We start from the raw sequence: 14,037 nt of genomic DNA on the forward strand, positions 1-14,037 counted from the left end.
ATAACCCACCGGAAGCCTACCAACGGGAGGAGCCAGAGTGCGCAACTGCACAAGTTGTAGTTGTTGAAAACTAGAAAGCAACTTAGCGTACGACATTGGAAGAGTGTCGAAACGCCGGTCCATCGTCCTTGGCCTCGGTTGATAGGCGAGTCTGTTACCCGGTTGTTGTGGTTGGTACTGAGCTGGTTGACGCCGTGGTTGTTGTTGTAGTAGTGGTGCTGCAGCTGGAATGGTCACAGCCGCAACATACGGTTGCTGATGATAGTTCTGAAAGTTATTCCTCCGGTTATCCCTGTTCTGATAAGAAGATATGGCACTTGCATCCCCTTCTCTCCTCTTCTGTCCCTGAATGAACGGCTTCTTCACCCCTGATGAGGATCCACCTCCACTCTGGGTCTTGTATGTCTTCAGGTAATTCTCCACCCTCTCTCCGGTAGAGACTACATCAGCAAAATTGGAGGCATTGCAACCCACCAGGCGCTCCAAATAAGGTCCTGGCAGAGTGTTCATGAACATGTTAGCCATTTCCTTCTCCAATATAGGAGGTTGAACACGGGAAGCTGTTTCTCTCCAGCGTTGAGCGTATTCTCTGAAGCACTCATTGCTTTTAAGAGACAAATTTTGAAGTTGAGTTCTGTCCGGAGCCATGTCTGCATTATACTGATACTGCTTCACGAAAGCCTCTGCCAAATCCCTCCAGCAACGGATGTGGGCTCTGTCCAGCCTCATATACCATTCCAGGGATGCCCCAGCTAGGCTGTCCTAGAAAAAGTACATAAGCAACTTTTCCACATCGGAGTATGCAACCATTTTACGAAAATAGGCTTGCACATGGGTCTTTGGGCAAGAGTTGCCATTGTATTTGTCAAATATCGGGACCTTGGATTTCGGTGGCACTCTCACACCTGGGACCAGCCCCAAGTCAGCAACATCTACTCCCAGAGGATTCTGTCCTTCCACTGCCTTCAACCTCTCTTCCAATCTTCTAAACATGGGGTCCACACCATGACCCATACCAAAGTCTTCCTGCAGTAGGGGGAACTGATCGTCCTGATCATCATGAACGGGCTGTTGACCGGAGGTGACATGTAGGATTGGGATAGGCCCCGGTCCATTGGGTCCATTAACCTCTCCAGCTGGAGGATCAGTCACCGTCTCTGGTTGAGCAGGGGGATTCCTTTGTATCATCTGCCTGAGCTCTTGCTGTCCCTGAGCCACCCCTTGAACCACATCCATGAATTGATTCATGCGGATTTTCATCTCGGCGAACTCTGCCTGTAGGCTTTCCATTACTCTCTGTTGGTTTCTGCGGGTACCGTACCGGTGAATGCCTGGGTCAACTATCCTGCTGATGGAACACCAAACAAACTGAGAACACTGTGGCGGTACCTGTTATGCAATACATGCTAATGAATATGTAAATGCAATGACATGTTTATCAATTCCAAAGGTATTCTACCCCCTTGATTCCAGTCTCTCAATAGATAAACAATGTAAAAAAAAAGACTAAGCCGTTGATAAGAACCAAGAAAATTCCGACTAGAATCAAGTAAAAGGTATAAACCCCACAGAAATTGATAAACATGTGTGAATGATTATGAATGCAAAATGATGTGATGCAAAATGATGTGAATGCAGTGCAGTGGCATGGGAATCAGGATCGCTGTATCTGCTTGAACATCTGTCAGGTTGCACTGTCTGGAGAGAAATTAAGAGCACACCAAACAAAGGTCATGGGATGGATCATGTTATCCTTAATATCAACCACCCATTTTAGTGGATTATGGTTTACACCTTATCAACACCCAAGTTTCATTGATATTAAGGATACCTGATCGGATCAACCATGAATCAAGGGTTTGTTGCAAGTCACGACCATGGAGTTTAGGTTAAGAACCACCCAAAAGGAGTGTACTAAGGTTTAAACCTGCCAAACATGTTCTACAAAAGGTTCCCATAGTCATAATCCCATCTTTCGGATATTATCGGAGGAACGACTACTCGTATTCCAAAAATATTCTTAAGAGAGACTCTTATGAGTGTAGTATCGCGTAACAATCATATCAAATCTTACACTTGAACGACTTTCGCACTACGTCCTACGAATAGGCCAAGATGGGTTTGGTAAACTAAGGTCCTCAGTTTCTAAGGTCTATATTGGAAAAAGTAATGTCTAACCACAACTTACTTGTGTGACATTATTGATCTCAACATGACCTCCACCAAGTGAATGGGCTTGCAAGTCAACTTGCTAAGGAATAACTCCACACAAGTCGACAAGACTATGCCATTCTCCTATCCTAAGTGCACTCGGGTTCGGGTATAGAACTAATCTCACAAAGATCACCAAGCAGCCATAGCCAGCCAACAGATACAACAATGATATGTACACAATACAATAAGGTAAAGCAGGTAAATAAATAACTGTACAAAAGCATGAACACCCATAAACAAACAAACTACAAAAGCTAGGAGGGACTCGCTTAGGGAAACCGGGTCCCCAGCAGAGTCGCCAGCTGTCGCAACCTGAAAAATACAGTGTGCGAAAAAACAGCCGGCGAAAGAAAATCCCCAGCAGAGTCGCCAGCTGTCGCAACCTGAAAAATACAGTGTGCGAAACAACAACCGGCGAAAGAAAATGACAGAAGAGTCGCCACCGTGCGTTATTTATCCCAAAGGAGGGAAACGAAACGCTCGAAGTAAACCTGAAAAGAGGAAAGGAAAAGACAAGGTCTCGCAACCAAATCTTGGGTTCGGGAGTCGGTTATGCGAAGGGAAGGTATTAGCACCCCTACGCATCCGCAGTACTCTACGGGATCCACTTTTGTAGTTCTTGTCTAAAGGGTGTGAGTTTATCTTGTGCTGTTTACTAAAAAAGGGGTTAAATGAAAATGACTCGCGCGGATGTCGCATCCACTGCATACGTATCTCATATGAATATGAGAATCAGAGTCTTCGTAGTTCGGCTGACCTATGGGTTTGGGGGATGTGTGCTCGCTAAGACATCACGTCTTATGCCTACGTATCTCATATGGAATGAGAATCAGAGCAAGCCGTAGTTCGGCTAACTACGGGGTTATGGATTGGGTTTTGGACGAACGACGTTACTACGCAATCTACCGGATGCTCGACCTTTGGAGACTTACTCGCCTGTAGTAGAAGGAGTAAACGTGTGTTTAGGAGAAGAAAAATCAATGAAGGGTTAGGGTTTGCTCATGCAAAAGGAGTCCTGGACGAAGGAACCTGTGAAAAAAATAAACACACAAAAACATTGCCTCCTATCGAGGTCTTCCAGCTAGGAAAGCAGAAAAATGCGGGAAAAATGTAAAAGTACCACGCGGATAAAGATCCGAAGTAACAACAATTAAAGGAACGATAAACCCTGAGATCCTTCCAAGCTAACATCATCAAAGAAAGTGGGTCAGTACAGGTAATCGGAATGAACCTCTAGGGGGTATCCCACAAATAAAGTGGAATACCCCGCAAGTTATCCCTGCAAGAGCCATATGAGCCCTCACAAAACAAAACTCAACAAACAGGTTAGAGAAACAAAATAGGGTAACCAAGAGTTGCCCCCAAATCAAAATGTAACCACATGAATCATGCCCTTTCAATTCACAAAAAGCTCACAAAAAGCAACCAAGGGTATGAGGCCTAAACCTCTTGTCAAACACATGCATCAAAAGGGTATCAAATTCACCCATAATACCTCATACATTCAGAAAATTCAAATTGAAGGCGTAAAATAATGGGAATAGGGCAAACCTGATTGGAGAGCTTGATTGAAATTGAGTTGCACCCGTGAGGTTTGCAAAATAATCTTTAGGGTTTATGTGAGGCAGAGGTGATTCTGTGCAGTTGAGTTCCCTTCAGGGTTTGGAGGTTGCTCTGAGTTCTCTGTCAGGTTTCTCTCCAAGTTTTGTCCAGGGTTTTGTTCCAAGGAAACCTCAGAGTGTTTTGCTTCTCTTCCTTTTTCTGTCTCCTTTTGTTTCAATGAAACTCTAGTATTTATAAGCTAATATTGGTAGCTTAGTGGGCTTTTGAGAGAGGTACAAGTTTGAGATTTTTTCTTTTATTTATTTATTTATTTAATTTTTTTTTCTTTCTTTTTTTTTTTCGTTTTTTTTAAACACGTGGGCTTCGCCTAGCGAGCATGACAACTCATGAACAAACCTTTGCTCCTTCAAGATTAATGTTTTGACTGACGAATAGACCCCTGTTGGAAGTAACTCAAGTCTTTCCCTTGTGTTGACTGATCATCTAAATAGAGCCCACAAAGTATCCTGGATGATGTTCAAGCTTCTTGGATCCGATTCCGATTGCCATGATGAAATGCAAATGCTAAATGACCTAAAAATGAATGCATGCATGAGGTGTAAAGCGTATGCTTCCAGGAAAAATGAAGGGTAAATTTTGGGGTATTACACAAAGTCACATAATCAGGTCATGTTGGTTGGTTACATTTTGGCAATAATGGCTTATGGCAAGTTCCAAAGCCCATAACTTTCTCATTTAACAAGTGTTTTAAGTTCCACTTCGAGCCAAATTTCCTAATTGAGTCCCTATCCAACTTTTTTTCAAGGTCTAAGACTTAATTCATTGAGAAAGGACCTCAAGTTTTGCATTGCCTAAGCTGGTCCAACATGCCTACTATTTACCGTGAAAATTGGTAAACAACCGTTAACCTTCCAAATTGCTAAATTTGGTTACTCACAGAATCGATCAGATTGATCCTAGGACATGTGCTAACTATTTTAAAAGTAAATTCTAGTAAATATGAACAGTTTGACAGTGTCTGTGGTACTGGTGATTAAAACTTAGACGGTAAAAGACTAATATGAATTAAAGAGAAAAACAGTAAAAGAACTGATGATAACCAAGTAGGAAAGGCAAATGTTCGAAATAAAGAAGTATTAAGACTGTTTGAATTAAAGAAGTAAAAAGATGTATTTCTGGAAAAGAAAAGGTAAATTGTATTGCTTCGAAATAACTGACAATGGTGTAAACAAACGTACATTTCTTAATTTACGGTTCCTCTTCACACGGGTACTTGGTAAATTTTACAAACTTTGTACACACTTTGACACCCACCGATCCTAACACTAAGACCCTTATTTATACTCAATCAAAATAACCGTTTCTAATGTCCCTTCAATCACGTCGAGACATATGGCACTTTGCATGGATGCACCTATCCATTATGCCCCACGTGTACCTTCGATAGTTTCAGATAAGAGCAAAGTTCCCTCCTTTATTTGAATTTTGAATCTCCAATCGAAAACCGTCTTTAAACATTTGAAGAAATATTTCTAAGTACTGACTGCATGCTGGCCCTTATTACCCAGGGACTTTCGTCTGGATCTCTTTAATACCATATCCGGTCGAAACATCTTCACAAGGTCGAAACATCTCTACATAGGATTTCCCTTTTGGTAATTCTACTGTGGCTGTCGAAATTATGAGCTAACAAATTGCCCCCCAAAAATGTTATTTTTGACATATGAGAGAAAAGACATTTTTTGAGAACACGCTTCGACGCCTTAAACAACTTTGACATTTTGCCAAGTGTTCCAATGTTGCAAAACTTTTTAGTTTCTCTAGCTGTTTGGTGACGTCAGAATCATCATTACCTTTTTCCTAACCACGTCTCTTTATCCCACAACCGAATCTTTTCAATCATCACGTTTCCTAGACTCTAGGAAATCGTGGGTTCAGACATTAGTTAACATCTCTCCATCACACTTCCCAAGGAAGACACATGTCCCACTAACTTGTAAACCATCAATGTTAATTGAAGTGTTTTCTCTTCCAAGCACGCCTATAAAAACCATAAACTTACCCATTTCATACTTTACACTTTCTGAACTTCCAAACACTCTAGCTATTCCTCTTCAAACAATCTTCAACCACAAAACCCAGATTTCTCTCTTTCAACCTTCAAAAGAACTAGAAACTTCAAGCAAAGCCCCTAAAGAAGTGAGCATAACTATCAAGACCATAACTGTTAAAATAAAAGCTCCCAAGAAGATTCTGAAGCTTCCTCCTTTCACTACATTGTCTACTCCAATAACGGTTGGTAACCCGCAATTTATCTCAGAACCCAAAACGGAGGAACAACGCAGAATCTATGCTTCTCAGGTACTTATCCATGTTTCTGTTTATGGAAAAATCATGCATTATCCGGGCCTCTAACTGATTTAGACACTGATTATGGCAAGCTTAAAGAGTATTTCCCCTCTTATCATAAATGCAAGCGTATAGGGCAAGCAAAAAACCCTAGGGCTGGAATAACCGCCACTGAAAACTTAAATGCTAGTGAAACCATAGATTTAAGGTTCATGAACAATGGATTTAGAGTTTTACGCACTACCCTCACATTCAAAGACCCCACGGATGATTTAGATTGGTTAAAGAAAATAGAGAAAACTAAATCCTAGAATTGGAAAGACATAGGAATTTATGACCTGATCATGTTGTCGAAGATAGAATTGGTGTATAGCGGCTCTATGTTGGTTTCTTCATTATACTTTTCGGATAGTACACACTATACTTTTTACCTCCCATGTGGCATGGCCACACTAACACTCTTCGACTTAGCCGCTATCACAGGGCTAAAACCTACTGGATATACCTACGATCTTGAGATTGATGTTGAAGACACCATAGCCTTTTCGATCTCTCGAGCAGCATATTCGACTCACATCACCCATTATCATGACAAAGACACTGACACCGTCTCCGACGTGGAACACATAGCTATCTTGGTCCTGTGGTTGTCTCATTCTATCTTCTGCTCGGAGTCTCTGCAAGTTGCCAAAAAATATATCACCTTGGCAAATCAACTACATGTTGGACATGATGTTTGTCTAAGTGAGATGATACTGGAAAGTCTCTATGAGTCATCGAGTTATGGAGTCGCTCAATTGAAGAATTTGGGCAAAAAAGGGAATCTTCTCCTCTCTGGCCCCTTTTGGCTATTACAACTCTTGCTTAATGCCACCCTCGAGGCTAATCTACCGAACAAAGGCCCCGTTTATGAAGAATCTGAGAAGGTTTAAAATAGAAGGAGAGAAGGAATTCGACTGGCCCAACTGACTCCTAGCAATGAAGGACAAGCCATGCAACCAACTTTCATGGGCTACATAATGATGTTCGCCAAGCGCCATGTTTTCACTTCGAGCATGGCCCCATTTGCTTCCAGAAAGTATGGTCCAGAATGGTTTACCAGGCCTTTCCCCTCTTCATCCAAGAAATGAGAGACATAATCTTTACTGATTTGGGAAGCCTTTTTGACCCCTAGGATCTTAACCCTTTGATTTAATCCCTCAAAGGTTTAGGTTACTTTGATTGCCTATCAACCCAACCTTGTCGCTCGACAGTTTGGGTTAACTCAGGCTCTTCCAAAGTGCTTGTATGATAAAAAAGGGTAACCTCCTTCTCTACAATGCAGTCCATAATGAAGCCACTGCCCTCAAGCAGATATCCAATTATACTAGCAGGACCCAACTCACTCCTCCTAACTTCCTATGCACTCGAGAGTTTGGGAGATGGTGGACCAAATACTACATTAAAGAGTTCTGTGATGTCTCTTCCTTTATCTAAATCTTTGACAAAGCTTTTCTTCTTGTGTAGGAAAAGATCAGAAAAGGTACTTACACGTTTATCAAAGAAAACTAAGCTTTTCAAAATCATTTTGAAACTGCCTATAGGCCTAATGATCTTAGTCGAACCATCCGCGAAGCAGCTGTCACACTCAAAGAAATTTTTTCAAAGAAAACGGAAAGTCTAAAAATTCCTTCGTACGTTCCTCATGAGAAACGCTACGAAATGGCTTTCGAACTGTTTCCCGCAAAATTCCTTCCACTGCCTAATGCTGACTTTGGAGTGGCCCTTGCCCCTCCATTTCCAGATTGGTTTATTTATGGGGACTCTATTAAGATACTTCGACAGTAGTCCGAGAAAAAAGCCCAGCGGGTGGTTGCGACTAAGCATACTTTAGATAGTTTCAAAGGGCATATTCATATAGGGATCGAAGATGTTCACATCGAATCAGACATATATAAAGGTGTGACACATGAGGTTTTCCTCGAAGCAAACCCCTCTTTTAGGCTATTTACTCTTAGCTAACACTAACTGCTTTATGTTATTTTCTTTTATCCATCACGGTTCCACCTAAGAAACACACCATCAGAAGACCAGTCGAATCAAAGACTGAGAGAGGTAGCAAGCCTACAAAGGTATACTTTTGCCTTCTCTTTTCTTTTTTTACTTTTATTAAGTTTAATGATGCTGACATTCCAATTCTTAATTCAGTCTGCTCGAAAACCTCCTCTCACTCCCATCAAAATCCAAAAACCCACAGAAACCCCCGTCATAATAGAATCTGACGAAGAGGATCTGTCACCAGTGCTCGACCTAACTTCCAGGAAGAGGAAGCAGCAACTGAAGATCACCGATGCTTTGATCCAGCCTCTAACAAAAATCCCAAAGAAAAGGCTTTCTGCACTTACTATCCAAGAGCCTACTCCTGAAGACATGGCAAAGATAGCGGCGGCCAAAAGTGAGAGTGATAACTCCGGCCCTGGGGTTGAATATGACAAGGTAAAACAAACATTCCTCTTTCTTACTTAGTTTATTTACTGTATTTCACCACTCATTGTTTCAATTATGTTAATTTCAGGGTGGCACAAGTACCATCATTCGAACCAAATCCACAACTTCCTTCGTGCCAGCTTCTATAGCGGATGTCTTAAATAGTGTTGGCGAACCCACTTATCGACCATCATCTGAAAAGAGCTCCATGAGTGAGATTAATCAACCTCTTTCTAGTGGCCTTGATGCTTCACCACCAAAGACCGCTACTCAACACTCCCACACCAGTGACTCCGATCATGAAACTGCTTCGATCGAAGAAGATGAGGCTGGAGTGAACCCAGATACCATGGTGGTGGATGAAGGAGCTCAAGCTGAAGACAATCCTGGAGATGATTCATACAACGTCGAAGGAACAATCAATCCTCGGGAGGAAGGTGGAAATAGAGAAGATACAGTGATGGAGGAAGAGAACGAAGATAACCAAACCCTAGTCCATGTTGGAGACGATAATGAAGGCTCCGAACAGGGCATACTCAGAACCAAACTCTTATCACTCCAAATATTGTAGTTATTTCGACAGACCGAGTTTCGATAAGTAGTACAAGGGGCCTCTCTGTAGAAGGATTGCTATTCTGAAACGAAGCCAACCTCTTGAATGTTTGAAGGCTATGTTAAGTTGTAGGGAAAGTTCTTTTAAAAAAGCCTTAGCACTGCTTGGGTGTCTGAAGATAAACCTTCAAGCACCCCTGCAGATGAAGTGCTTTCCAAGATAAAGGACAAGATCTTTAAAGGTGACTTGCTCCTGCTGTTATTGGTTGATCCTTCTACCCCCTTAACCTTAAAGGCTCTTCTTAATTAAGTCGGCCTGCTAGGACAGGTCGAGTTTTGACAAGTAGTACTGGGGGCCTCTTTGCAGAAGGATTGGCTATTCTGAAACGAAGCCAACCCCTTGAATATTTGAAGGCTATGTTAAGTTGTAGGGAAAGTTCTTCTGAAAAAAGCCTTAGCATTGATTCGGTGTTTGAAGATCAACCTTCGAGAACCCCTGCAGATGAAGTGCTTTCCAAGATTAAGGACAAGATCTGTAAAGGTGAATTGTTCTTGTTGTTGTTGGCTGATCCTTCTGCCCCCTTAACCTTAAAGGCTCTTCTTAATCAAGTCGACCTACTAGAAACTTCCCCTGAAGTTGCCAACGTTATATTGTAGATAAGTACTATGATCGACCAAGTTGTCGCAGATCATAAGCTGCTACCTCAGGTAATAGGGGAAATCGAAAAGAAAGTTGGTTCTGAAGCAGCTGTCTGGGATGCTACCACCGAGTCAACCAACAAGGTGATAGAATTGGAGCAATCTAAATAAAAGAATAAAGAAAATATAGAAAACCATGGTCGTGATATTTCTTCTTGAAGGAAGCAAATAGAAGAACTTCAGGCAAAGATCTTTGAGGCCGAAAGAAACAAAAGCAAACTCTTACCTTTATAGCTAAAGAGCTAGAATTTGGCATGGAGTTCGTTGAACAGGCTCAGAAACTTGAGTCTAACATCAAACTTCTTCGGTCGAAAAGATCTTTATGTGAGAAACATCTGGAACTTCTTAAAGCAAAGTACCTTCAGATCAAAGCCATCCTTCCTTTCTAATTTTTAGTCTCCTTTCCATTTTGCTTATTTTTGATGTAATGAGACATAAGTTTTAATTGTAATACATATTAGCCCTTTGGGCCTTCAAATCAAATGCAAACCATTTTGGCACTTTTACCATATTGGCTCGGATTAACTTATATATAACTATTCATCTCTTATTTTTATCTCTTGGAGTACTGGTCTATACCTTTTTAAATATTTTCCATTTACTCTCAAGATCCTCTTGTCTTCATTAAGCTCTTCAGTTTCATAGGCACCATTAGAAAATACTTGCAAAATCTTAAAAGGGCCTTCCCATTTTGGAGACCACTTCCCTCAGGTCCTATCTTTTCGATCCATTGGAAGGATCACTTTCCAGGCCAAATCTTTAGGCGAAAAACTTTTGATTTCCACCTTCTTGTTATAAGAGTTCTCTGCTCTTTTCTTCTGCCGTTTTAATAACTCCAAGGCATTTAACCTTTCTTCATATATATCAACCAATTCATCCAGCATCATGCTCCAACAGAACTCTGCTGGAATTTCATGATGCCTTTGAATTCTTGTGGATTGTAGGTGAATCTCTACTGGTAGAACAACACCATGACCAAAGGTCAGCCGAAAAGGGGTCGCATTAGTGACTTCTTTAGGGGAGGTACGACATGCCCACAAAATATGATCTAAAGTTTTGTGCCAATTTCTAGGCTTCTTTCCCACATGCTTCTTAATCAAACCAATAATCACTTTATTAGCAACTTCGACTTGTCCATTAGCCTGAGCATAATATGGCGTCGAAGTTAATAGTTTGAAACCCATTTCTTTAGAAAATTCTTTCATCTTTCGACCAATGAATACTGACCATTGATCTTTTGTGACAGTCTCTGGTATTCCAAATATATAAATAATATGTTTCTGGATAAAATCGATCGCATCTTCCTGATTTACATTTGGTAAAGGTATAGCTTCGATCCATTTCGCAAAATAATCAATGCCCACCAGGTTATATCTTTGACTCTTAGATGATGATGGTCGAATTTCCCCAATTAAATATAAAGCCCAACCTATGAATGGCCAAGGCTTGATGATAGAGTGCAATTCGCTCGCGAGAATGTGTTGTATGCCTGCATGTATATGACATTCTTGGCATCCTTTTGAAAATTCGGTGCAATCTTTCAACATAGTAGGCCAATACATCCCTTGGCGAAATAAAAGTCATTTAATCTTATGGCCAACTTGGTGTGCCCCACACGCCCCACTATGGACAGTCGAAAGGGAGAAATATGCCTCTGACTCGCTAAGGCACTTAAGCAAAACTCCCTCAGGAGACTTCTTAAACAACTTCAATCCCAAAAGAACATAACTTAACGCTTGATACCTGATTTTTCATTCAACAAACGCCGTTGGATTCTGTAGATATTCCACTATTGGTTTCCTCCAATCTTCATCTGTCATATTGTCTATTGCCAATATTTCAAAGTTTCCTTCATCAGCATATCCCAGCTTTGTCTTTTCTAAGTTTGAAGGGGTTAATCTGGTTGGCATAACTTTTCCTCTAACTTCAATGACTTTTTGCAATTTTCCTTTTAAAATTTTATACCCATATGCCATTTGTGCCAAATCATTAACCACTTGATTTTCCAAATGAGGTATATGTTGAATATTAGCCATCTCGAATCATTTTAGCAATCGACTGGCTATTATGAAGTGCATAATTAAATTCTCCTTAATACATCTGTATTCTTTTGTGATCTGTTTTATGACTAACTCTGATTCACCCATTATTTCGACTCGAGTTGCCCTCAATTCCAACAATATTTCAAGTTCGGCTATGAGGGCTTCATATTCGGCTTCATTGTTCGAGCAGAGACCCTCTACTCTATACTTGAGTCTTGTTGGAATTTTATTAGGATAAATAATTAGCACTCCTATGCCTGTTCCATCCTTGTGACTAGACCCATCGAAATATAACTTCTAGGGTTCTAACTCGAGATAGTCCAGTGCATTCGCATCTATGGAGTGGTCGACTATAAAATCTGCTACCACTTATCCTTTAATAGCCTTTAATGGCATGTACGTTAAAGAATATTCGGTTAATGCTGATTCCCACTTCCCAATTTGACTATGCAAAATCGATTTGGACAACATATGTTTAATAACGTCGAAATGAGATGAAACATAAACATCAACAGGTTTCATATAATGCTTCAACTTTCTACAAGATAAATACAAGCATAAACACAATTTTTCAACTATGATATACCTAGTTTCTGCATCATTTAAGATCCTACTGAGGTAGTAGATGGCTCTTTCGACGCCATTATCATCCTCTTGAGCCAACACGCTCCCTAAAGTCTTGTCAGACACAGATATGTACAATCTTACAAGGTGGCGTCAGGATTGATGGATGACCCAAGTATTCTTTAATCTTATCAAATGCTTCTTGTTGAGCCTGCCCTCATTCGAAGCCTTCCTTGCTTAGTCTAAGCAATGGTGAAAAAGCTTGTGTCTTCCCACTAAGGTTTGAGATGAATCTCCTCAGGAAATTGATCTTGCCTAGTAGTGACTATAATTCTTTCTTTGTTGATGGCGCTTTCGCCTCCATTGTGACCTTGGTCTTATTCTGGTTTATTCCAAATCCCCTTTTGTGGACCACAAAGCCTAAGAAATCCCCAGCCTGCACACAAAAAGCGCATTTGAGAAGATTCATTTTTAGACCATACTTTCTCATCCTTTCAAAGGATATTCGAAGATGGTCTATATGGGTCTTCCCTGAAACAGACTTAATGACAATATCATCTAAGTAGATTTTCATAAAAGTCTCTATAAAAGCATGGAAGATTGAATTCATTGCTCTTTGGTAGGTGTAGCGGTGTATTCGTCACTTTATGATTTATTGACTAAATCAAAAGCAAAGCATACAAAGAATCGAGTCGCCACCGCACTTTTATTTATCCAAAGGAATGGCTAAAAAGCGAACAAAAGCCTAAGAAGTTTTACACATAGAAAACTAATGAAAAGGTCAGAGATCTGGGTAAGGGGTTAATTACGCAATGGGAAGGTGTTAGGCACCCAAAACGTCCTAGGTACTCCTAGGGAGCCCTCTTCACACTTGTTGTACGAAATGTTATTTGTTTATGAAATATTTATTGTGCAAACATGGATTGAAGGGATGAGAAAAAGAATATACAAGTTATTATTTTTGTGTTTGAACGGATGAACCCGTTGCCTACGTACCTTTTCATGGAAGGTAGGGATCAAAATGCCGTAGTTCGGCTAAAAGATTTCCAAAATATGAGTGGGTTCATTTTAAACAAAAGCCCTAAGGTCTTTCGTTATCCACGGGAGAAAACTCAACCTTATACAAACAACAAATCCACCACGTGAGAAAAGCTTCAACTTGCTAGTGAGGGGTTAACCCTATAATAAGCAAGGAAGTCTTACAATTCAATCACTAAGGACAAAAGGTGAGATTAACATCAACCAACTAGGATAAATCAAACCTATGGCTAATGTATGAAAACTTATCAAGAATGGACAAAGCCACAAAACAATTGAATGAGTGAAATTAACCAATTAGGATTTATTCACAAAAAGTAGTCAAAGTATGATTAGAATTCAATTCAAAAGAAGTATTATGAAATGGAGTTTGAAAAATCAAAGGCCTAAAGCCTAGGTTTCTAATTTGAAAAGAAATGAAAATGTTTGCACAATAGTTTTCAGGTTTTGGATTAACATGCACATGGAGGTTTAAAGCAACAAAAGGTGGGAGGGTGAGGATGTAAAACTTCTCAGATGTTCACCTCTTGAAATCATATGTAGATGATTC

The 14,037-nt window shown here is 40.5% G+C and overlaps 1 protein-coding gene across 1 annotated transcript; it reads right to left on the reverse strand.

Moving 5' to 3' along the window:
• Positions 1 to 10,550: 10,550 nt before the first annotated feature.
• LOC127094451 (uncharacterized) lies at positions 10,551 to 11,027 on the reverse strand. The gene has a single exon (XM_051033284.1). The coding sequence runs from the start codon at positions 11,025 to 11,027 to the stop codon at positions 10,551 to 10,553; it is 477 nt and encodes a 158-aa protein (XP_050889241.1).
• Positions 11,028 to 14,037: the final 3,010 nt, after the last annotated feature.

Source organism: Lathyrus oleraceus, chromosome 6, assembly GCF_024323335.1.
Source record: "Lathyrus oleraceus cultivar Zhongwan6 chromosome 6, CAAS_Psat_ZW6_1.0, whole genome shotgun sequence".
Classification (NCBI taxonomy): domain Eukaryota; kingdom Viridiplantae; phylum Streptophyta; class Magnoliopsida; order Fabales; family Fabaceae; genus Lathyrus; species Lathyrus oleraceus.

Coding starts and splice junctions, on each gene's coding strand:
- LOC127094451 (XM_051033284.1), bottom strand. CDS start 11,027: ATGGGTTTCAAACTATTAACTTCGACGCCATATTATGCTCAGGCTAAT.